Source organism: Pagrus pagrus (genome assembly GCF_965226575.1).
Source record: "Pagrus pagrus genome assembly, chromosome: 5".
Lineage (NCBI taxonomy): Eukaryota > Metazoa > Chordata > Actinopteri > Spariformes > Sparidae > Pagrus > Pagrus pagrus.
This window is the reverse complement of record NC_140189.1, coordinates 26713348-26739534: the sequence shown is the minus strand read 5'-3', so window position 1 is coordinate 26739534 and position 26187 is coordinate 26713348. Positions and strand designations below refer to the sequence as shown.

The window sequence follows — 26187 nt, the reverse complement described above, 5'->3', positions numbered from 1 at the left end:
TTAATTATACCTCAATTTATTTCATCACTGGTAGTTAGAAGTTTCGACACAAAAAGATTCATTTTTACTGCAAATGAATATCGGATCCCAAATATCGGTTTTCTGTCTCCTTGATTTCTAATAATCAGTATCGGCCCCCCCAAAAACATATCAGTCGACCCCTAGTGTTAGTTGAGAATTAATGTAACATCGTCGTCCTTTATATGTGAAGGATATTGCAAATAAAGATATACTGAGAAATTGTGGATTCTTTAAAATTAGGAGCTATAAACATCCTTCACGACTAGCTGGCAGCGTTGATGCTTTTATTGTGAAAAATGTGTAACTTTTTCCGGTTACGTATAACTGCCTTCTTTGGTGGGTTCACCAACTGACAGCCGGTAGCTAAACGAGTTAGCCAACTGCGAAGAGGAGTTTTAACGGGTTCACAGCCACAGCTGTGTAGTATCGGACGATATCTAGACTATCTAGAGCTAAGTGTTTGTGGTGGACTGTGGCTGACTGTATCAGGTTTGCCAACGTCAGCCGGAGAGGGAGTCCTCCCTGCATGACTGACTCGTAGTGTGTGGCTAGCTAGCGAAGAGGAGGGTGGGGACAAAAAACTTCCCAAGACCTCGCCCAGCCGTTGCTTCATTCCAGCAGGCAGCTACTCTGTTGACGGTGTGAGAGAGCCACACCACGAAACCAGCTAATTATTCAAAGGGGAGGCCGGCACAGTCGTGTCAACTAAGGGCAAAAATCAGTAAGCATGTTCAGGAAAAACATGAAGAAGGACCCGGAGCTGTTCCAGAACGTGTCGGAGGGGCTACGGCGGCTTTACCGGACCAAACTGTTCCCGCTGGAGGACACGTATCGATTCCACGACTTCCACTCTCCTGCCCTCGAAGATGCCGACTTCGACAACAAGCCCATGCTCCTCCTGGTCGGTCAGTACTCCACCGGGAAGACTACATTCATCCGGCACCTCATGGAACAGGACTTCCCCGGTATGCGGATTGGCCCCGAGCCGACCACGGACTCTTTCATCGCGGTGATGCACGGTGAACAGGAGGGGGTGGTGCCGGGTAACGCTCTGGTTGTCGACCCCAAGAAGCCCTTCCGTAAACTCAACGCCTTTGGCAACGCGTTCCTCAACAGGTAAAGCCACTGCCAAGTCCCCAGACCACATCCAAGAGCTTAAACCGAGCAATGTGAACTATGTAATGCAGTAGGATTATAGGGTCTGATCCTTGCGTTTATTCATTAATGTGTGAATGGAGTTAATATCAATATCTATGTTATGCTTGTCTTGAAATATCATTTATAATACAGCTGGTTTGTGAGGAGACGTGTCATAACAACACATCACCCATGACTTAAATGGCCTACATACAAGTCTTTACTTGTTACCACTCTTTTTCAAGGTGTGTTATTGCACAATGCTCCCAGCAGTGTCTTTCATCACCCTGAGAGAATGTGGATGTTAAGTGTCAATAGTGTATGCCAAAGCAAATGACAGGAAAGGTGCTTTCCAACGCCTTACTCCGTTGACTATGAAGTTCTTTCACTTTGGACCACAACCTACCAATTAACATTGCACCTTGCCCTTGATCAGGCACATCTTACCAATACCGACCGGCAGGGTCACTGGTGACAGATCGTTTTGTCCCAGAGTCAAAGTGTGGCCCCTTGAGTATAGAAATAGTTGTAGGTGATGTTGCTAGGCAACAAGCTGACCTTGTCCTGTCCTCGGATGTAGGTGCCATAAGTTTTGTACCCCCCGGTCATATAAGTGTTACTTCATCAGTAAAAGCCGACGAGCCAACTCCCTTATTCCCTACCTGTGCGTAGGCCTTGTGAAATCTTATCACAAAGGGTTAAAGGTTTTTGTGTGACTGTGTCTCTTCCTGTAGTATTGTTTCATTGAGTCAGCAGTTGTTTCACTAAAGGTTATAGTTAGTGTCAAGACATGATTCAGCTCATTGGATTTTGATCCACATGCCCGATGATCTAGACGTTCTGTGGAAACTCCCACTGCACTTCTTAAAGTTTTATGAATCACTTGGACTGACACTTAAGTCTGTTATTCAGCCTGAAGTCAATATGTTCTCATGGAAAAAACCCTGTAGTGAGTCAGAACTACAACGTTGTTCAGGTGGGGGGGGGAACACCTGGCAAAAACACCAACAGCAAAATAAGAGCAGAAGAGAAAGTGAAACAGACAAATAGTATAGAGGGAAAGCGTGGTTGGTGATGTGCTTTGAAACCAAGAGAGATCAGATAAGGACAGTGGAAAGACTGCCAGTGTCAAGGGCAAGACTGATAATTTGGTCAGATGATATGGGCCTATCGTATGTAGAAAAAGAGGCTTTATAACTATTCAGTATCAAGTGAAGATTGTCATTTAAGACAATGTATATCGTTGAACTGTAAATATCCTGCCTGCATTTGTGTTTGATAACCATAGTTGAGGGATTATTGCAAAAAAAATTGTGTGTTTATGCATATATTCTGTTTTCATAAGAAAATCAGCTGATGTATGTATCAGAATTGTTTTCTCCCTTACATTGGTGTCAGGATTAGCCCCCCAAAATCCAGTGTTGCTCAGGCTCTACCAGTGAATCATTGAGATTATGAAATTAGCTTCTCTCAAACAAAGAGTGCAAGGTGAGACTGCACAAGCAAGGCACTATGAGTCAGAGCCAATGTGACGATGCTTGGTGAAAGCTAAAACATCTTAAGCCAAGCTATTGTGATGACATCAGATGACTAACATCCAATCGCTGATCGTGTCACTTCCTGTAGAGGATGTGGGAATATCTCCTCTTTCCGCAGTGGCCGTGTGGTGTCACCCTGCAGAGGGATCGCCAGCCAAACAGATGGACAAAGAACACACAAATTAACTTGTGGACAGCGTTTATCTTAATCTGTTATTAGCTTCAGATTATCAAGTGGGTTGTCTGGCCATATGTTGCAAGTTGACACAGAGTTAGGCCTATTGCCCATATTTTCTATTGAGGTCCCTTCCTTTAATTATGTGGAGTGTTTGTCTTATCTTGAATGAGTGCAAGCGTCTGCCAAACAGCATCAGTCAAAGTGAGGAACATAAAGTCATGCAGTTTAGATAATACTTGAAGGGGGGTAGAGGTGTTTGACTTCATAGACCACGATTCACCCCTCTGGAGTTTATTACAGGCTTGAGGGGAAACCAGATAAGATTGTGGATAAACAAAGGCTATTGTCCATAGTAGCATAATTTGTCAAACTGTTGGACACAATCCTGTGTTTTCACTGGACGTGTGGTTCTCTTTTGAATTCAGTCTGCATCTTTGTCTCAGGAGCATATTCAGACTAGAGAGGTCACACTTTGGCTCACATGATCGTACATAGCAGAATATGTGGGGATGAGAAAAGCAGGTGCACAATCTGTTTGAACAGCTTTGTGTTTGTGTCGACCCAATACATATTTAATCAGTTGTGATGGCACATTGCCTCGAGCAGGCCTACTGTTGATAAAACTTCTGTCAAGAACCAGATCCAGGCAAACATTTGGAATCAGACTGTTTTTGGCTCAGACAGGGCCAGTTTTCCATTTTCCCCTCAGGAGGCCAAAAGTATTTGGATTGGCCCTCAGCTGTTGGTTGAATGTGTTTTTGCTCATGAAAGCAGGTTGGAGATAGTGAGGATCAGATAGTTGATTACCTGATTTAAAGGTGGAGGAGAAAATACCATGTCAGGGGGGCACACAGCACCTTGTTAAGCGTGACGGCAGCTCCAGTGTGTCGCTCTTTAACCATAGTCATTCAACCTGCAGATTAGCCTTTAACTACCAGCCTCAGAGAGGACTTACCCTCAGTGTAATCAGTTATTTATGAGGAGAGTAAACAGAAATCATCTGATGCGTACACATACAGTTTGCTCTTGGATTTGGTGTAGTCTACTAGCTTGCTAATTTTCACCATTTTTCCATTATTTTTATTGGGATCGACCAATATGTTTCTTTCAGGGCCAATACAAATTATTAGTAATCACGCAGACCAATGACTGATTTTTGGTACTGATATACATTCGCAGTAAAACTAGAATGGCACTCAGTAGAGTGAATACATCCACCAAGGCCCAACAGTTCCTATTATTTCAATCAAGCCTAATTCAGTATCAAACTACAAAGCCTGTAACACTAAATTTCAAACCACCCATAACTGCTTAATCATAATTTCAGCAGATCTCATTGGGTATAAGATTTAAAACATTTGCAAAACGTTCAGCTGCTGATATGATCCATCATATTTGTTTGGAAAAACTATTAATATCTCTCTGAATCCCCGTTATCTCAGCTGTATATTGGTGTCACTTGAAGGTCTCTATTCCCATTTGTTACGGTATAGTGGCTGAAAAAAGACTCCCCTATCTGAAAATATTAAAATCCAGATCTGCATGAAATTGTACTCACTCAGATTACAGCTACCTAAATACACCTCTGCATTATTCCCTGAGAAATTAATGATAATGTCAAAAAAACACCCTTTGTTAAAGAAAGAGAGAAAACGTTCCTGGATCCTTCCCTTTATACTTCCACTCCTTTACATTTATTTGATAACTTTAGTTACCAGGTACTTCGCAGATTCATATTATTCAGTGTTGAAATTAGTTGTGACGTGTAACCAATCAAATAGTGTGGCAGGACATTGAGTGGTAACTACAGACAGAGAAAGGAAGCTGCATCTGAATTACGTGGTATTGAATCGGTGCATAGACTCACGACTCGCTGATATCGATACCTGCAATTCTAGTTTATTTTAGTGCCAACCGGACACAATAAAGTGAGAACCAATGAACTAGGGCTGTAACGATTCATCGAGTTACTCGAGTTACTCGATTACAAAAATTGGTCGAGGCAAAAACTCTGCCTCGAAGCGTCGTTAAATTCCTATGACGCGCAGGGATCTTGAATGTTCCACACGGACCGTTGTTACTACTGCGTAAAGTGCCGTACACGGACACAGAGAGCCATCGTCGGAGAGCCTGACGGAGAGCCTCTCCGGGTCGCATGAAAGATTTTTTAAGTGTCCGTCACTCCGTCGAGGGGAAACGGAGACGGCAAGGGCTGTGATTGGTCCTCTAAACTCACGTCCTCACGCTGGTTCTCCAGCAGCCCGGGGGGGATTGCATTGCGTATCCGCCACCACGACGGAGAACTGCGAAGGCTCGAGATGACATGCCAGAGCAGAATCAGTTTGTGCGCGTTTAAAAAACGTAGATATGATATCTGCTTTACAGACAGTTGAGACCGACGTGACATGTTCTCTCTCTCTGTCTGTCTGTAAGTGTGTGTGCACGTGTGTTTGTTTACGTCGGTCCGGAGCTCCTCCCTTCGTAAAACAGAGCGGAGGAGAATTGTAGATGCGCGACGATGAAGAAATTATTAATTAAACGAACACGGTCCGGACCGGTTCTATAGGAAAAGTGACCTTAAATGACTTCTGTTGTGATTTGGTGCTGTGTATAACATAAAATTATATATAACACAGCATGCGTGCACACACATAGGTTGCTAGGTTACCATAGCAAATAGGCCTATCCCAGAGATTATATATTATTTGTTAGTAGGTGGTTAGAAGGTGCAATCCCTTTTTGTAATGTTGTATAAGACAACACTAAGGCAAAATGGCCGTTGCTATTTAAGTTTGTATTGATTCATAGTGTTACATGTTATACATGTTTTACAGTAAGTTGAAACTGTATTGTTATTTAATTGTTTGCACTTGCACTAAATGGGTAAATTGCAATAAAGTTTTGGAGCCAAATGTTTGAGTTGTAAGAAATACCTCTGTTTTTTTAAGAAATAAAAGCCAAATGGTTGATCATTTTACAGCCACATCATTTTCGTCATGCATTATTTGTTTTGGTTGTTTAAAAATGCAAAAAAAAAATAATATATATATATATACGATTAATCGATTAATCGATCGATAAAGTGCTAGATTAATCGATTCCAAAAAGAATCGATAGCTACAGCCCTACAATGAACGCAAAAAGCTGATTATCAGCCCTGATAATCGGTCTGTCCCTAATTTCTTTTTTTTAAGCCTGATTTCAGAAGGTCTAAACCACATATGTTTCCTGAAAAATGACATTCTTCCACCTCCAGATAAACCTGCCTCTTTTTTTTTTCGCATTCTAGTTAAAATACCATTGCAGTCAGAGGGCCTCAGTGTGTTTTCTGCTCTCTGTAAGCCATTACTCAGTAAAACCATTAGTCAGCAAAGCTTAAGTTCCGCACAGGCCCACCCCGGCCCACACTGTCCAGCTCCGTCCTGTCCTGCTCGTGGCCTGTTATTCCGGGACACTGACTCTGCACTTTACAGAGATAGTGGTTCACACATATGCATCCTTGCAGAGCTCATCAACAAATACACTTGAGGACGTCGTGTTTTGATAGAAATATATAAGATATGTATATATAATTTATTCACACACACACACACACACACACACACACACACACACGGGAAGATTTTAGAGGAAGCAAACGTGGAAAAGTGACACAGTTGTGACTTCCCTGTCCACATCTCCAGTGCTAGCAACAGCCGCCCTGTTTCCTCTTCTCTGCAGGAAGTTGAGGTTACGATGTGAGGGGAGGTCATAGGTCAGGAGGTGGAGCCTGACCTCCAATCACATGGGGGTCTGACGTGGTCTTCACGCCAGGACAGCGGCCTCACAGCCAGGATGGGTTTCTCACTTTGTTGAGACATAATCCGATAGCGAGGGATCTCAGTTCAGGGCTCTTGGGGCCCCTGTTCGTGGTAGGGTCCTCTGTTTCTAAGAATTCCTGCTTGAGGCCATCAGAGCATTTTTCCTACAGGCTCTATGTGGAAAATGTAGGGGTAGATAGTTCAATGGAAAACCTTTTGCCAAAATTCCAACAGGATATCATACGCCATCATCTATGAGAGGGAGTGGAAAGATCTGCATGTTTGTTATCGTTGGCAGTCACTGTTACTGTAATGTTATACTATTCAGAGGATCTCCCTTCTCTCATATTTCTTTGACTTGTTCATTGTCCTTGGATTTTTCCTTTTTCCTCCCTGCGTGAGGTATGGGTTCTCTGTTAGGGTTTGGTGTGTGTGTGTGTGTGTGTGTGTGTGTGTGTGTGTGTGTGTGTGCGCCCTCAGTGTGGTTGCAGCAGGAATGTAAAAGCACGGTTCTCCCGGTCTTATGACCCGGTGCCTCAGAGCTCATGTTGAGAGTATCGGTTCAGATTGAGTGAAAAGGGCAGCAGAGCGAGAAGTAGTACTCTGAGCTGTGGGCTTTCTTAACAATCCCCTTCTTTGTCCTGAGTGGGACGTCGTGGGTTTATGCAAAACCACTCATCCTCCCTCGCTTTATACTGTGTGTATATCTGTCTGTGTTTGTGTGAAAGTGTGTGTGTGTGTGTGTCTTGAGAGCAGCATTCCCCTTTTAAAGTTTAAACACCAGTGTCCCAGCTTCAAGGAGACCATTGTGTACTGAATCATGTTGCGTTGGGAATGACTCAGGCCTGCAGTTCATAACTTTTAATGTATTGTCCAAGTGTTTCCCTTACATTCTTACATCAATGGTGACCTCCAACAAGAAACCCACCCCACCCCACCCGTTCACACACATACACACACACACTGACATAAACCTGACTTTGAGCATGTAGTCCTGTACTGTTTTACTAGTAAAAACATTTAATCAGTAAGTTAATTTAAGGCATTTTCAAGCAAAAACATTCATTTCAAAACCTGGTGCCTACATTACCCAAAATGCAACTCAGCCACTGAGTTACAAAAGGCTTAATACTACTTTATATTTGCTGTTGTTGTGTTGTTTATGGATATTGGCTACTTGTGCAGTAAAAGAAATCAGTTAAGTTGCTTACAGGTATACAGTATGCTACTGGTAAGTAGCTGGGTCCTGTTTCTAATAAATAAATTAAGTGGTATCATATCGGTGCATAGACATCCTCACTCATCAATATAATTTCCAGCATTGTGAGCAGTTTTTGAGGCTCTTCCAATACTGGTATAGGTATCAGAACAACCCTAGTGACGTGCTGTGTGGCACTATTATTTTAAATGTTACCTACTATTATCAACTAATTATATCAACATGAACAATGTCATTGCACGGACCTTGTGAAACCCACATTTGTCCTTTCCTCCCACTGCTGCTTTGTGTTTTAGTTGTGTATCTTTCCCAGCGAGGGTGTTTCACTAATGTTAGTGCCTGAGAGCGTGAAGGTTGATACTGCAAACCTCCAAAATAATGTCTGTTTAATGCCAAGCTTATGTATAAACACTCACCCGACTGGTATTTCTCACCCTCCCTCTCTACCCCTACACCCCACACTCTACCCACTCTCTCTTTCTCTTTTACTTTCTGTTTCGCCCTCCCTGACCTCTGTACTGTCTCTTCTCTCATCCAGGTTCATGTGTGCCCAGATGCCTAACCCTGTCCTGGAGAGCATCAGTATCATCGATACTCCTGGAATCCTGTCCGGAGAGAAACAGAGGATAAGCAGAGGTCTGTCTGACGTAAACACCTCCATTTTTTAAAGCACTTGCTCACTCATCTACTCACTAGTACTACTACTGTTTAACAGAACCACGCCCAGTCTGCTCAAAAAGTGTGAAATACTGCTAAACAGAGAGCCTTGCGTGCATGCAAAATAAACCCACAGGAAGCCACATCTTCAAATATAAGAAGGAAACATGCTAAAACAACCTACATGCTCTTCCTGTCCTTAAGTCTCACTCTGGTATTTCTGTTTGGCATGCGCTCTACAAAGTCAACTCCAGCAGTCATAGCACTGTCAAACCCGTATTTAACTCTTAACACCCTCAGGTCAGCGCTAACCAAACAGGTCATGTAAATCTATTGGAGGCCTTCACAGCTTGACAGTAGCAAAGAGAGAAGGCACAAAGCACTTCAATTTCATTTTCTGTCTCTGTACCTTGGTTTCCTGTCGCACCGTCTTCTTTCACATCCTTCCCTCTTTTTGGTTTTTACTTTCCTACTGTTTTCAGTTCAGCTTGTAGCAAGGTTTATATTAAAAGAGGTCGAAAATATTTCCGCTATGTAGCTGCGTGCCATCATTCATCACTTTATATCTGAGTCATTTCCCTGTGCTCTGTGGAAATAAATTAATTCATGATTTTATCCATTTCGCCACACGGTTCTGTGACCTGCAGGGTCACTTCTGAATTGCCACATCCACAGTTTTACTTTTGATGATGTGACAGAATGCAGAGCAGAAGGTAACAGTGGAGCTGAATGCAGCTTCTGCTTTTTTTACCTGACTTGAGCCCCTTTAAGAGGAAGCGCACATATATGCAGTAGGGTTTCTGTGTACTCTAGAGAAAGGATGTGGAGTAAAATGGCAAACATTGCAGAGAGTTTCCCAAGACTGCCCCCACCCCCCCCCCACTGCCTCTTATGTTGGACAGAGAGCTCGTACACAGTCCGTTAATCTGCTCTTTATTATGGAGACTGTTTTCCCACGAGACACAGCAGTATGAAAACTATGACGTAGAGCTTAAATGTCAGCCTATTTTGATAATTTAAGACAGTTTTTCTATTTGATTTTTGCTACTTTTCTCATTATAAATTTAAAATCTTTGAGTTTTGGACTTTTTGGTGCACCAAACAGGCTATTTGAAGTCATTACTTTTCCCAGGAGGTTTTTACAGGCATTTTGCCCCTTTTTATAGATAATGAAAGTATTTGTTAGTTGCTGTTCTAATAAGAAGCCATAAGAGAAACAGACACAGTACGGATGGTTGCCAAAGACACTGAAAAGGCCAAAGATGCGACTGTAAACAAGCGTAAATAAGTGGCATCTGATAAGAAACCAGAAAAAGTGTGTGTGTGAATGAAAAGATAGGTTCGTGTCGAAGTGACCCTGTCCACAGAGAGGAGGAGCAGAGGAAATCTGACGCCTCATACCTCAGACAGTTTTGTTTCTGTACATACATACTTATACAGTCTCACTGTCAAAGACACACACTCTTTATCAAGCTCACACGCACTCTCACACACACAAACACATTATCATCGTAACTGTTTCTGTATAAACACAATACTGTAGTACCCAGACATACTGTACTGACTGTGGCATATATAAACAGGACCGATTGGATTGTGCTGCTGAAGTGTGACGGGCGTGTGAGAGTGTGTGTGAGTGTGTGTGTATGTGTGTGTCTGTGTGTGGGTGCTCTGCATACTAGTACTGCCTGTACTACTACAGGAAAATGAGCTTTACATTCAGAAACAATGAAATATAGTTGTCTTTACATGGACACCACCCTTTTTCATTGCATAATACTCTGATAGTGGATTCATTTTTGATTGAGTCAGCAAGTATGGCTCAGTGCTTCTTCCTTTATGAACCATGAAGTGATGAAAACTATAATGAAACTGAATTTGCAGAACTAGTTGGCGCCTTTCCCACAATCACTGCTGATGACCGGACGTGAATGTTGAATGTTCAATGGCATTCAGCAAATTTTGCTGACGGGGGGGAAAAAGACCTCTCAGAAGCTTTGTTGAAACTCCTAGAACATGTGGCCATAACATCGCCCTGTAGCAGTGTATGACAAGGTTTGACGTCTAGGGAAATATACTTATTTAACTTCTTGCCCAGAGTTAGATGAGAAAATGAATACCGTTCTCATGTATTTATGCTAAATATGAAGCTAGTGCTAGAGACAATAGCATAGCTTAGCTTAGCATAAAGACTGGAAACAGCTAGCTGACAAAATAAAACCTCAATGAAACACAAAATCAGCCAAAAGTACCTTTAAACTCACTAAATAACACATGTATAAAATGATAATCCTCACGACAATGAGACCTTGTTGTGAGCAGTTTAATGTAGGAACTTTTTTCACTCTGTATCACTGCACAGAAGGAAGCATGCATCTGCTCATGGACCAGACGCTAGCAAACTCAGTTAGCTAACATTACAGCGTGGCTGAGGAGGCACCATTAATGTTTACATCCGATGCTGTTACAAGCATGAGCCTCTTGTCCTCGAGTAGACGCACCTTCCCTCTGCACATTGATACGGTTGTTGGTTGTAGTTTAGTAAAAACAAGGCCCCCTTTCTCCAGTCTTCATGCTAAAATAAGCTAATCTAGTCCTGGCTGTAGCTTCATATTTACTGTACTGACATGAGAGCGGCAAGGATCTCATCTAAATCCCAACAAAAACTATTCCTTTGATTATCCAGGAGACTTGAATGACGATGTGTTTTCTGATGTCCAGAAAAATAAACTCGCAGCCAGGTCCTCCCACTTATCTGTCAATGATTGGCAGATGATTTTGAGGCCTATCTAAATCTGTCATGAGCAAGTGAGTGGGTGTATCACTGCACATGGTAGAGACATAGCAGTTGTTGATGCTATGTGCTATAAGTAAGTCTAAGCTTGAGCAGCTGTCTGTCTGATTCCCTGACGTGAGCGTTAAAAACAGACTAAAGAAAGAATGAGCAAATGTCCTCTGCGTCCTCCCACAGGGATCTCAGACATAAAATTTCCCCTTTTATCCCTCCCTACTTTCACATGACGACTTGGACACAAACTGACACATACTCCTTTCAGCTTGTGGGGTGTTTTCCTTCATCCATCCTCTGTGTTCATCTCTAATTACATTCATATTTTTCTTTTACTTTCACTTTTACCCCCCGTCTTTCTCTCCCTTTCTCTTTCCCTTTCCCCCCTTTCTCCATCTCCTCCATCATCTATCTATATCACCGTCGCATTTAGTCTCACTCTCCATCTACCGACTGTGTCTCTCTTTTGTATACATGTGCTCAGACACAGACAAAAGCCGGCCATGTTGGAATGCATGTGCAGCAGATCTGGCGCTGATTGTGCGACGGCCGAGATGAGCGTTTAGAGCAACTGCATTCTTCTCTGATCAGATGATCCACAGACTCTAATCAAAACCATAATTCTCTCTTCCTCACTTCCTCCCCAGCTCCTCGAGGCTCAGAGAGAAAAAGGCCTGTTTTATGTAATTTGAGTTAGACCCCTTGTTTCTCTAATAACCAAAGGAAGTGAGTAGTACAGTGAAAGTCTGCACTCCAGCAATGCTTTTTTTTTTTTATATCTCAACCCTTGTCTCTGCAGTCTGTCTCAAATGTTTTCCCTCTTGCCTCTTTTTTATCTGTCATTTCTGGCAGGCTTGTTGTTTATAGGGCACATTTCTGAAAACAGTCCCTGATAGAGGTCATTTCTACACGCTGTCAGGCTTTTTCAAAAGGGTCCAAACTTTACCTTCAAATGCCTCTCCTGCTGTCTCAGTAAAGCTAGTTAATATGTAACTAGTGCAGAAAGCCCTGACTCTTGAAAGCTCTTATCTAAACATTATTGGATCGATATGAATAGAGAACCCACAATTAACCCTGCTCCAACACAATTTATTGACTGATTGCAGCCATCGAGCTCTTTGTCAGGTTGAACTCTTGTATTTCTCCAGACCAGTGTGCTCTGTGTGCTGTTTGTAAGTACAACAGTAATGCAAAATGTGAGCTATGCCTCCATACTGACACGAATGCGGAAACCATTATACTGGTTTATGTTTCACTGGATTCTCGTCTGATCAGAGTAGGAATTTATCACCCTCCATGCAAACAGTGAGGCTCTTCACAATAAGAGCTTTTTATCACGGGTGATATTGACATTGACTGGATCTGTAGCAGTTCAAATAAACAAAGGCCGAGTCCACACGTACACGGGTATTTTTGGTTTAAGACAACAACAATATCCATCCAGACGAGCATTTTAGCACTGTTTCAGAAATCCAATGCTTATTTCTATCTTTCTGAATATACACAATATAACATCCATTCTTTCAATGTAAGCTCCAATATCATTACACATACCCCGAGTTCACTTTTGCCATTGGTGCTATTTACACTGAAAAGACCCAATTATGCAATTTTAAGCAAATGTGTATGTCTTTTCCTAAAGAGTTTTCCTAAAGCTCTATTTTCAGTGACCTTAAACGCTGTTAACGTGTATTTGAAAGACCAAAACACAAAAAAGCTTTGTTTTAAGAGATGCCCGTGTACGTGTGGACGAGGCCTGAAACAGCTCTGTTCTGAATTGAATCTCACCCAGCTGATTAACAAACCAACAAGGTTTCATATAAGGACCCCATTATGCTCCACACTAAGAGACCTTATATTGACAAATGATCCTTTCCAGAGCTGAACTGCTGCGGTATAGGCACGAGATATCAGTGAACACTGTGCAGTAACCCGTACAAGGAAAGCCAGAAAAACATGTAAAGGTCGAGTTATCACTTCAAGAACAAGGCAACGTACTGTGAAGGGATTCATGTCTGATCTTTAAAATTCAGATATACACAGAATTTGTTTGTCACACATTTAACAAGATTGCAAACCAGCAAGCTCCCTTCAAAACTCAAAGAAATAATAAAAATACTAATCCAGGGGCTTTATTCATAAAAGAGACTTATAATAAGTTTAGATTTTATGTATGACTTAAGTAGAAAACCACATATGAGTAGTTATTTATAGAACCGTACTCTGATATAGAAATGATCTCATCTCTAAGCAAAGTCTCTAAACATGACTTAAGTGATTTACCAGCTGGTTATGTAGGAGGTATAACAGATTGGGATCCATGTGTGTTGAGGCTTTGGCAAACTTTACATGAGTTTTGTGAAAAATGTGCAGCAGCAACACACTCCCAAGCTGCGTGTTTGGCTTTGATTGTCAACCCACGACTGACACCACTGACTGATACGTGTTGCCTGGCTTCAATTTCCTCTACCATCGCTGTGATCTTGTCTTCCACAAAGTTTTATTTTCTCTTCATGGCTATTCCTGAACAGACAAAATGATACAAGAGGAAATGACGAGTCATTTTAAGCTGATTTGAGAGTCATAGTTCACAGGTGCCTAAGTTATAAATAGGATTCTTAAAACCTGCTTAAGAAAAGTTTTTTATGCTCAGTATCTTTTATGAATCAAACATAAGCACACAGTCAGGAATGATGTTCAAGTACAAATCTAAAAACATTATTTTAAATGAGGCTTCAGGTTAACTTACTTATTGTGAATATATCCTATAGATGTGAATATATCAACCGATAATACACAAGAAATTGTGGCCCAGAAATGCTAAACTGGTTTTGAGAGCACATTGCGAGTTCAGTTTTTCCAACTATATAAAGTCCGGCTTCAAATGTGTCTTTGAAAAACGGATCTAAGGGATCAAGATTGTTGGTTTATGTTGAAACTGTTAATATCAAACTCATATCAAATATTAATGTCAGCACTGGCTTCCAAATACACTCAGAGCAACTGTCAAATTCGGTATTTAGACAACAAAGAAAGAGTATTGACAAAACATTGCATGCTAAATCTACATACTACCTGTTCTCACCCACATTGTGTACCAGCCATTTAGCATCTTTTTGGAAAACAAACGTTAGACAGTTATCCAGCCAAAATACACACAAGGTTTAATGTTCTTTTGAGCTTGTGTCAGTCGGTTCAGACTGAGAAAAAAATCAAGTGAATCGACTGTTAAGTCACTAACAGGGCAGCAACACAGCAAGTCATTAATGGACACAGCAGTGTGTGTGCAGCTCCCATCTTTAATCAGCCCGTCTACTTTTCTCTCTCCAGGTTACGATTTCGCCGCTGTGCTGGAGTGGTTCGCAGAGCGTGTGGACCGCATCATCCTCCTGTTCGACGCCCACAAGCTAGACATCTCAGACGAGTTCTCCGAGGTGATCCGAGCTTTGAAGAACCACGAGGACAAAATGCGCGTGGTGCTGAACAAAGCAGACCAGATCAGCACTCAGCAGCTGATGAGGGTCTACGGAGCGCTGATGTGGTCTTTGGGAAAAATCATTAATACGCCTGAGGTAAAAAGCATTTGTTTTTCACATATATGCTCCTGTGTAATCAACACAGTATTTAAATGGACAAAATTTCAATCCGATTCAGTCCGAGGTAGATCTGGACAGGTTTTAACATTATCGAGCTAATGTTCTCAGTTTGTCTTTGTAACAAAAGATGTGTAAAAACTCCAATATATGGAGATAATGAAAGGGAAGTTCTTACACCATCTGTCTCAGTCCCTATAACCTGATACCGTGTGACCCTGCTTGTCTTATGATGTTTCCTTGACTGTTAATGTCAAGTTAATGTTTGATCCGGGGCCATATTCATAAACTGATTCCAGAGGAACCTTTGGATCATGTAGAGAATTATTCATTGACTTTGAGAGTGCATTATATAGTGAAGCCTCTCCATGGGATGTGAAACAAAGGACTGATACATTTAAAAAGTGTTTTTGTTGTGTCACTGTCAGCCTCACTGTCCTGTATTGCATTGTCACACATCCTGTGTGCCTGCCTACTCATTTTAGCCACGTTGCAGTGTCATGAATGCGGCCTGTGAAAAAATTTCTCTCGTGTGGGTGTGGGCAGTAAAGTCTAACCTGATGTACAGTGATGATTGACTTGTGTTAACTTTATTCCAGGTGGTGCGCGTATACATCGGGTCATTCTGGGCCCAGCCCCTGTTGGTCCCGGACAACAGGAAGCTGTTTGAGGCAGAGGAGCAGGACCTGTTCTTGGACATTCAGTCGTTGCCTCGTAATGCAGCACTACGCAAACTCAATGACCTCATCAAACGAGCTCGACTCGCTAAGGTCAGTGGAAAAGAGACTAATGCTACGTTCAAGTCAAAGTCGGACGTTGGAATGTCCTCGTTGAAATGTGCAGATTCTGACCTCCAAGAGTTACACATGCACAACGGCAAAAGTTAACATAAAACAAAGTGATGTTTCTTCAGCAAACGTACACAGAATAGAACCCTCAGCAGCGCAGCCTCCTTGCATTATAAACGAAGAAGACACTATTATACATTTCATTTTACAGTACTCGGTATACATTGACTAGTCTTATACAAATACTGTCGTCTACAAATACTCCTCACCCCAGCCCATGACTTCTGCCCCCTCCCTCATGAAGTCAGGGTAGATGGATTTGCCCTACAAGTAGGAATTCAAAATTTTGGTGCCGTTCCATCGTACTTTTTCAATCAGAAGAGTTTTCAGTTGTAGTCATGCTAGTGGCTCTGTACATTGAATGTCTGTACCAAATTTCATGCCAATTCATCAAATATTGTTGACAGTTCACTCACAACCACATTACCATTGGTTGAACTTACCTAAATTGAACTTAATAGCGGTACTTGAAGAAAAGTCGGTAGGTTTCATCCTCTTAGATCATGAATATCTGTACAAAATGTCTCACCAATCCGTCTGACTGTTGAAATGGGTCCAAAGTGGTGGATCGACCAACAGACCAACATTGCCATCTATAGAGCTGTGCTGCTAGAAAAGCATCAACTCATGTTATTAGTCATTACTCTTATTTTCACTCTCTTTCTTCCTCATTCTCTGACCACTACCCCTTGTCCTCCCGCTCAACAGAAGGAGGATTATGCAAAAAACAAAAATCTGATTTACACAACTGTGTTTGTGTATAGTTTCTTAAATAGCCAAAGACAGAAGTGAGCAAAGATTTTAGCAATTTCATAAACCACTCCCTCTTCACTTTCGAGAAGAGAAGAGGGATTATGTGTTATTTCTGCTCAGCTGCAATGTAAATTTTTTGTAATTTCCTAACTTTAAAAAATCCCCTAGATATGTTTTAAGACATACAAAAATACTCTGCTTTAAAATATCTGTGTCTGGCGTGGTTTCTCATGCCAGAAAAGTCTCATTCTCTGTATGTATACTGGAGTTGCATACAGGACCCTGATTGGCTTCTAAAAAAAAGCTGTGATGTCACACAATTGTACAAACATCTTGAACTCAGATTTAAGGCTTCTTGTAACTTCTAGTGTCAAACTCTGCACATACACCACTCTACACAGTGAAGCTCAAACATCCAGACAGTTCTCGAGTGAAGAGTGACTGAACATTTTTCTTGGTAATAATGTTAAAGTTATTACAATAGCGCAGTACACTAATAACTGAAAGTGTGTCCCATTTCCTTTTTGATGTCCAGGTGCAAGCCTACATCATCAGCTCCCTGAAAAAGGAAATGCCGAGTGTGTTTGGAAAGGACTCCAAGAAGAAGGAGCTGATAGCCAACCTGGGAGAGATCTACCATAAGATCGAGAAGGAGCACCAGATCTCACCTGGAGACTTCCCCAACCTCGCCAAGATGCAGGTGAGTTAAAGAAAAAAAGGAAGATGAATGGAGCCGCCTACACATCAGACTGTGCTTGACTTCTTGGTTTGTTATACAAATCGTAGGAAACAAAGGTTCAGAGTAGAATGACCTTCCAACCTTTACTCTCTTCACATCTTTGCCCTTCTTTCCTGCACTTGCCCTCCAGGATGGGCCAGGACGGGGATGAGATTTATTTTTCCTGGTTTGTCAGGAAATCCTGCTTCTTGTACGCTACTCCTGTTGGTAGCCATTGACGACTGATCTATTTCTATCACCAATTCCTGTTTTCTCTCAACCCCCCATCCCTTCAGGAGCTGCTGAATGGCCAGGACTTCTCTAAGTTCGTAGTTCTGAAGCCCAAGCTGCTGGAGGCGGTGGAGGACATGCTCGCCAACGACATCGCCCGTCTCATGGCCATGGTGCGCCAGGAAGAGGCTACCATGCCTAGCCAGATCGTCAAAGGAGGAGCCTTCGAGGGAACCATGACTGGTCCCTTCGGTCACGGCTATGGAGAGGGCGCCAGCGAAGGCATCGACGAGATGGAGTGGGTGGTGGGTCGCGACAAGCCTTCATACGATGAGATCTTCTACACCCTCTCTCCCATCAACGGCAAAGTGTCCGGCAACGCAGTCAAGAAGGAGATGCTGAAGTCCAAGCTGCCCAACACGGTCCTGGGAAAGATCTGGAAGCTAGCAGACGTGGATCATGATGGCTATCTGGATGACGAGGAGTTCGCCCTAGCCAACCACCTCATCAAGGTGAAGCTGGAGGGCCACGAGCTGCCGCCCACGCTGCCCGACCACCTGGTGCCCCCGTCCAAACGCGGAATGGTCTCGGTCTCGGAGGACTAGAGGAAGGCCGAGCAGCCTGTGGAGACCAGCAGTGTCAACGCTCGTCATGTTCAGGACTCTCCAGACAGAAGTCCAACCAAAAGCACCAACAGCACCATCCTCCATCAAAGCTGCAAGTCTCCAGGCTTCCTGACGCACCACGAGGAGACGACGCTGTGATCTTATTCACCAGAGAGAGACTGGAGGGGTTCGGGGGGAGGTGGGAGGGAGGGGAAGTCCATCTTTGTGCATTAGGGGATAATCTATTAGAAATAAATAAATGAACGGGGGGAGGGGGGGGCTGATTTGAAAACTGATGAAAGGACTCTACAAGGTTAGTTGGAGGTAGTGTGATGGGACTGATCATGGATTTGTGCATCCTGTGTAAAAGATGTCTTATAAATATACAGTCCATATTATTATATGTTGATCCAAAGAAATATAGTTTTTTTCCCATTTGGAGAGAGAGAGAGAGGAAATAAATCGAAACAGCTGTTAGAATTGCTTTATCTATATTTTTGTATTTCCTGACTGTTAACTTTGACTCTTTCCAAATGCTTCCCTTTTTATTATTTTGCCAGATAAATAAAAAGGAATACTGTACCACCTGAATCGTGGTTATGTGGAGTTTGTATTGAATCGAATCGAATTGAATTGAATTGGTTTCCGTGGAAGAGCTGCTTATTCAAAACATAATGTGAATTATTTTCCCTCCATAAATCTGAACTGAATCAGAGTTGTACGCTTTTAATTTGTAGTCATCTGACATTGAGGGTCATGTCAAGGACTGAGTCAGCTTGAGGTCATCCACTTTTATTTTGAAATGCCCTCATTTTGATAGTTTCAATGCAGTCTACTGCCCTCTGCAGGACAGAAAGAGTCATTGCCAGCACTGCAGCAGCACATACATATAAGGCCATCTGCCCCTGAAACAAGTCGCCTCTGCATATTTCTGAGGGCAAATTGAAAACAGCGGTGGAGACAGACACTTGTGACATTCCCTGGAACATTTTCGAGTACACATGGAGACAATTTGCAAAGCGAGAAATTCACTACAGGCTCACTGAGACGAGCACAAATCATAAAAAAGTAAGACAGGAAGCTGTAGCTTTATTAAAGACACATTGGAGAGAGTAGAGCTGAAGTCAGCTGCTGGTAACATTCACCCTACACTGTTCTCAAACCAGAGCTAGTCTGAATCTGCTCTGAGGTCATTTTGCATAATTCAAATGAGAAACTGAAATGTAAATCAGATGCACATCAACAGTTGATGGTCAATTTGTAGCAATTATATGATTCTCCTCCCATGTGAACCTTGAATGATCGATGCACAGCCAAGAATCATGTAAACACAGCCACATGCTGGATCTTTCACTTCATGTATGTTTACATTTTTCCACACTGTTGTTCATCCATCAGCCTGGTACCAAAACCTGGTCTTCCAGTTTTTTTGACGCCCTGAATCAGAGCACAAGTCCTCATTATCACGTTAGACTCATGTCATGCGTCAGCTCAGAACAGACTGATTGAGATTCAGCACACTGACTCACTAGATTATCAGTCAGCATCAGGTACACATGATGTTCACCAGCTGGTTTCTTTTTTTTTTTTTATCACAGTGGCAGCAGATTTCAGCCCTGATAAAGCCCAGAGGCGCTCTCTTGTGTCCTGATTAGTTATTACAGATAATGTGTTTGGTTTGCGTAGTCGTGTCTTTTCCTATGTCTCTGCTGCAGCTACAGTACAGCACTGCTGCTCACTGTGAACACTGTCCATCCTTCACCACAGATTATGTCCTCATTATGGATGTGAGTTGTAACCAAGAGTTATTTTCCTTCTTGGATGCTTTCATTTGAAGGCTTTTTGAGGCCTCAAGAGATAAAATTATCCAGTATTTTTTGCAAAAAATAGGAAAATTACAGAAAAATCCAAGGCTCCTTAAGCAGTCCTGAGCATCTCTTAAGGGTAAAATGCATAGAGTAACAGCTTTAAAGGTATCATAATAAGAAATTAAAAAAACAAAATCAGATACATAGATTATAAATCCATAAAATTAACAAAAATAAAAACATACAGATTACAGAAAAGAAACAGACGACAATCAAAATATTTTCTAATACTCCAACCAGACAGATAAAAAGAGGTTTCTGAAATTATTTGCCCAACTTAGTTCTGCCATACATTCAAAAAAAGAAATGCATTTTTCTCGTTTCCCACGAAAATGTAAAGTATCAAGTGTCTGAGTAACAGACACTTGATACTTTACATTCAGATGGACAAGTTCACCCTCCCAAAAAATGAAGTTTTGTGGTCCACAAAACATTTCTGGAGCCTCACAGCCAAACAGTGTTGCAGCATTCTCCTAAACAAGTGAAGTAGATATAGGGATTTTTTTAAAATAAGTAAATAAACAACTGAAAGAAACAACTCGTCCAGCGTAATCCCAGTCTCCGGACGCCCTGAGATCCCAGATTGATTTGAACAGAGGTTATTTACATCATCTTTAAAGCTCAGATCTTCACTGGAGCTGCGAAGGAGGAGAATGCTGCAATGCTGTTTTGCTGTGAAGCTCCAGAAATGTTTTGTGGACTACAATTTTTACTGATACTTTTTGTTTTATTTTCTTTTTACTATTAGTATTTTAGTTCACTTCAATATCTTAGTATGATCTGAACCTGTAAGAACTTTTTAATTTGCCAATTTTTTAATTTCCACTGTCCTAAGTTGGATGATGTGTGATATGTGCCTCTATGTTTTTCCCATATGTGTGTATGAGGACTACTGCAAACAAAATCTACCTCTGGGTACTAATAAAGTAACTTGAACTTGAACTTGAACTAAATTTCCATCAGGATCGGGGTGAGTAGATAATGACTGAATATTAATTTGTGGGTGAACTTTTCCTTTAAGGGTTAAAAACTCCACGTCATATGCTCTCCAGCATTTCAATATTACTATGGTTGAAATTTCCTGAGTTGTGGTGCCTTGACTGAAATGAAACAGGAAAAGTAGACAGATGCACAACAGTTCAGTCAAAATGATAATTTTTCCGTGTAGGAACATGTGATTTACTCCACTTCACTCCACTTGACAACATGATTCATATTCACAGCATCATTCTCGAGGCCTAATTGAGGAGCAGTTTATGTAAAGAGCGTTGCAGACTGAACTCGTCTGTGGTCACAACAGGTAATTTACAGCTTGCAGAAGCTTCAGGACTCCTCTTGTTCTGGTACGATAACATACTGACAGAGAGCCGCTGGAATGGCCACGGTGGCGTGAAGTGAGCGGAGGTATGACTGTGTTTCTGTACACTGTGTTTAGATAGCTGGCTCTCTCCCCCTCACTGTATATCTCTCCTATACACTGTTTCCTTTTTCCTGTCGTCCTCTCTGACTCCCCCTCTTCTTCCACTGTTTACAGAGAGCTTCTTTCCTTGTTTTTCTGCTTCTGTTTTTCTTCATCTGGATTCCCGTCACTCCTTTTACTCTTTCTCCAACCCCCCTGTCTCTGTGTTTTTGGGTCACATTTGTCCTCTCTGACTGTGAATCTAAAAATAATCCCTCCGGCCCTCTGACACACTGACCCCTGCTGATAGTTGACTGGGTCGGGCTTATATAACACGGTCATGTGGAGGGAGTGCCGCTTCTGAGAGGCAGGTGAGGAATGAGGCACCTGTACACTGGATTTAGAGACTAACATACGCTCGGCTGCAATTAAAGTTAATAGAGTAAATCTGTAACCAACCCAGAAAGCGCTTAAAGGTTACGAATAATGTCTATTTTTAAAGGCACAGTATGTAGTCTTTTTCATGCCTGAACAAGCTAAATGAACAAACTGTCTTTGTTTTCATGACTGAATAAACAAAATAAACAAACTGACCTTAAAGAACACAGTTTCATACTGCTTTACTTGGTTTATATGTGGCGGACCCTGCCACCTTTGCAGCTTCAAACAGTGTTCTGGGGACCTAATTGTCCTCTGAACAGCTTGTTTGTTCAGTCATGGAAAGGATGAATATTTCTGAGTTTGTATTATTACCTCATTCATATTGTAAATATTAAAATTCTGAGTTTGAATTTCTTCTCCAAATCTACACAGTGCCCCTTTAAGTTTTTCAACATGAAAGATAAAACTTGTAACCCGTTCAATCTCCATTCAATGACCTCAAAACATCCGACATTCAAACAGCTGTTACCTGAAAACATCACACTTAAGCACACAAAAGGACTATTTTTTCAAGCAGCAAGAGAAAGCTGCAGCCATTTTAAAGTCGTGTAAGTAGGAACAAATGTGCATCATATTGTAACGTTAAATAACCGTTGTAAACCTCAAAAATCACACAAAGTCAGTAAATTAAAATGACATGGACAAAAGATTTATTTTGGTACAGCGACAGCTGGATACAGAACAAATCAGAGCAGCATTCATTAAATTGACATCTGTGTTTTCATTGAGTGCCTCAAGAGTCACAATTTCACATTTTAAAAAGGGAAGACGAGGATGAAGAGGCAATCAATCAAAAGAAAGGAGAGGAGGAAGGGGAGATAAGTGCTCGTAAGGAGTCTGATTACCAGTGAGACGTTGACCCCGTTTTGGTGGTTTGACACTGAACTGGCATTACAGCGATGTGATAACAGGTTTGTTTGCATCGAAGCTCAACATTTCTGAGGTAACTGAAGGGCAAATGTGGGTATTTTTGACCTGTCAAGACACGCAACAGGCCGATAAAATCATAATTTGGATGTTTGCTTTCTGATTTTGGAGCAACAGAAAATACTCATCAATCAGTTTAAAACAAAGACATCATCAGGGTGACTCTTCAGAGGAGAATTGAAAGGATTTGCTTTGTTTAAAAATCCAGAAAGCTTCATGAGGTAGGCTGATATGCAGTTTGGGGCTGAAAAAAAAATGGATAAAAACAGTCTGGGCTTGGCTCAGTTTGACCTCTTGGTCCAGAGTTCAGTTCATTTTATCTGCTTCTGGCTCAGCAGGGCGGCCTGGCTGCCGGTCGAGGTGCTCCGAACATCTCTTGCGAGGCGTAGGTGATGTAGAGGAAGCCGTCAGTGTCTCTGTATTGGGAATAAACCTCCCTCATGCTGGATGACATGCAGGACATGCTCTTCTCTGACACCAGGAGGAACAGAGCCTGGGTGGAGTCCAAGTCGATCTTGTTTCTAGAAGGAAGACAAAGGTGGGTGAGGGTGAATCTGACAGCTTGGAGGAGATAGTGGAGAGAAGGGAGAAGAAAAAACAAGCCGGCGAGAAAAGCTGTGAGAAATGTACCTGAGCAGGCACAGGAACTGGCCCAAGGTGAGCTCGAAGGGGACCAGGAACTTTGTTTTGTCCAGCAGGGGGAGAGTCTTTTCACGCATGTAACGTTCAACAATCACCTGAGCACAAAAAACACACCAGGGATCAGCCTCCATTACACACAACATCAAGAGCACTGGCGATCAAATGCATCGTATTTGATTGAAAAGCAACTTACAGGCAATTTGTTGGGGAATTTAGACCGAATGCTGCACACTTCATCTTTTCTTGTTTCTAAAAAGAAATGAAGGAAACACTCTGAAAACCAGCATCTACACTTTTTCAACACAAGCAGATGCAGACTTTAAAGAATCACCTAAAAAATGTGACTCACCGAGGCATTTCCTCTGCTTGAAGGGCATCATCTCCATGGATTTCTCAAAGGGAGCCATGCTTGCTTGTTTGTTGCTCGGGGCGGTTTGCAGAGACCAGCGGTGACGGAGGCGGTGATGGTGCCGGTGTGGTCGGTCTTGCCCAGGCTGACGGTGAAGTCCCCTCGGGTGGAAGTCAGCAAACCCCGACGAGCTGCTCCCACCGCTGCTGTTTTATAGGGAACAGAGAAGGGAGGAGTCCATAAGTGTGTCAGCAACAAACAAAGACACACACTGCTCGTCCTGGTGGCCTGTGTGTCAGTGTGTGTGTGTGTGTGTGTGGAGTTCAGACCAGATTCACACATACTGGTTATCTAACAGGGCATTCTCACATCTACTTGTGATCATGGTGCTGCTGTCACGTACACACTCACACAGAGAGGTGCAAACATGAGGAGTGTAATGAGGGCAGAGCACAAACAACACATGATGATCCGGACAAACAGGGACCCAAACACGGTGCCAACTTTATCATGAGACTCGACTGAATTCGACCGACACAAACACATTTTGTTAACCCCTGACCTTCGACCTCGCTGTCTGATCGCCATGCTGGCCACATTAACAGCTGTTTATCAGGTTTCACTCTTGTTTCAGCAGCGATGGTCATGATCAATAGTAACGTGAGTTGGAGGCTTCAGTCCTGAGGGTCACACTTCATGACAAGCGTACAAATCATGAACTTAAGTCAAGCTTAACTCATGACGGATGAGGATTTAATGCAGTGTGTATCGGTCATTCTCGTCACCTTCATCAAGTTACCGTGACTACATGTGATTAGTTCACACTCCATAGATCATCAGCTCAGGAATGTTAATTCATAGTAACTTTATTGATTATTTCATATGCTTCATTTGCTCAGCCACTTGAAGTGCAGAAAACCCCTGTCTCATGGAAATGTACGGTGGCCCCGAAGGTCAAAACACAACGAATTTCAATTGTTGTTGTGTTTTCTGAAATGTTGTGTTTTGAGCCTCAGGGCCACCGTAGGATATGAAGCTATTTTCTTTGTAATCTAACAAGTTGTCAGAGGCATGCACTTAATAAAGGAATAGTTCATGTTTTTTGAAGTGGGGTTAGTGTTTGCTTTATTTAAAATAGTTTCACTGCTTTATCTCCAGCCTTCTGTAAATATGATGTGATTATCATTAATTTTTCTCACATGCGGTTTCTTGTTTCTCTGTTTTGTTTACTGTTATTCCCTGAATCACTATTGACACATACACAGCACAGAGCACAACGCAGTACGTACTGATGAGCTGTGTTTGTAGAGGACATTTTGACATGTCACAGTAGGAAAACATTTGTAAATAAAAAGATTAACGATGACTGAATTTCATTTAGCTGTCTCAGTTTTCAGGGTCCGGGCTCACTGTCACACTGGGACACTTTATGATTAGTCGATTAAGCTTTTCAGATGAAGTTTGCTCAGTTGTTATGGATTGTGGATGTACATTTTTCATGTTCATTTGTGTGATCTGTGGTATTGTCTCTGAGAGATGTTGATTCAACTTCGTGCTCCCTTTGGAGGCTGAAGTTTCTCCTGTATTATGTTGCTGTGATCTTAAATGTTGTCCTCTCCACTTCCAATAAACTAGTGACCCTGTGTACATGTACTTTATGTAAAACTGCAAGGAGCTCCTACACTCAGGTTGTACTTCTGGAGCCACCAGCCTGTCTGTGGTGAAATGATTGGGTCCAACTTGTTGCTGTGTTGTGGGTGAAGATCACCCTCTGCTGGCTGAAAGGTGGCACTAGAGCAAAGTGCACTGCACCTGTCAAACCTGAATAATACCTGAATAATCAGATTTAAGACTATATACTGTTTGGGTTTGTTTTTTTTAAACTGGTGGACTTTTGATATTCATATCTTAAACAATATAAATACATCACCACCACATTTATTTCCACCAAAATAAGAGAAAGCTTTGGTGAAGTAGTCTGCAGATTGATTAATAATAGGCCTACTGAGATCTTCTATTAATTTAAGAAGAATCTGAATCTTGTTACAATGCAGACGAATGCTGGATTCACCTGTTAAAAGGCTTCAGGCAAAACGTGAGCTGTTGGGTCTCCTACTGACCCACTTTCTGTCCAGATGCCATCCTCTCTGTGTGTCACCTTTCCTCGACAAGTTGCCACTGAAGTAATACAGACACCATAGTTTTAGTAGCTTGTGATGATTTGATTTACAGTTTTGTTTGAGATCACAAAGATTTTGACACCAGTCCCTCATGAATGAGATTAAAGGACAAGTTCTGCCAAAAATGAACATTTAATCGTTATATACTCAGCCCCATGCTGATGGAAAGTCAGGTGAGGTTTCACAGCCCACAAAACACAGAACAGTGTCACAGCGTTCTCCTGAACATCTGGCGTAGATGGGGACTTGTTTTGAAATATTAGAAATAGACTTTTTATTTCACATTTTAGGTTTT

At 42.0% G+C, this 26187-nt stretch overlaps 2 protein-coding genes across 2 annotated transcripts; one reads left to right on the top strand and one right to left on the bottom strand.

Moving 5' to 3' along the window:
* The first annotated feature begins 343 nt into the window (after window positions 1–343).
* ehd1a (EH-domain containing 1a) lies at window positions 344–18677 on the top strand. The gene is made up of 6 exons (XM_084352451.1): window positions 344–1137; window positions 8432–8529; window positions 14669–14910; window positions 15531–15701; window positions 17068–17232; window positions 17547–18677. Exons 1-6 carry the CDS (start codon window positions 749–751, stop codon window positions 18084–18086), a joined length of 1605 nt encoding a protein of 534 aa, XP_084208577.1. The 5' UTR covers window positions 344–748; the 3' UTR covers window positions 18087–18677.
* Window positions 18678–22427: 3750 nt separating this feature from the next.
* Window positions 22428–23900, bottom strand: map1lc3cl (microtubule-associated protein 1 light chain 3 gamma, like). The gene is made up of 4 exons (XM_084353009.1): window positions 23713–23900; window positions 23557–23612; window positions 23352–23458; window positions 22428–23242 (listed from the first exon to the last, which is right to left on the bottom strand). Exons 1-4 carry the CDS (start codon window positions 23768–23770, stop codon window positions 23053–23055), a joined length of 411 nt encoding a protein of 136 aa, XP_084209135.1. The 5' UTR covers window positions 23771–23900; the 3' UTR covers window positions 22428–23052.
* Between the last annotated feature and the right edge of the window lie 2287 nt (window positions 23901–26187).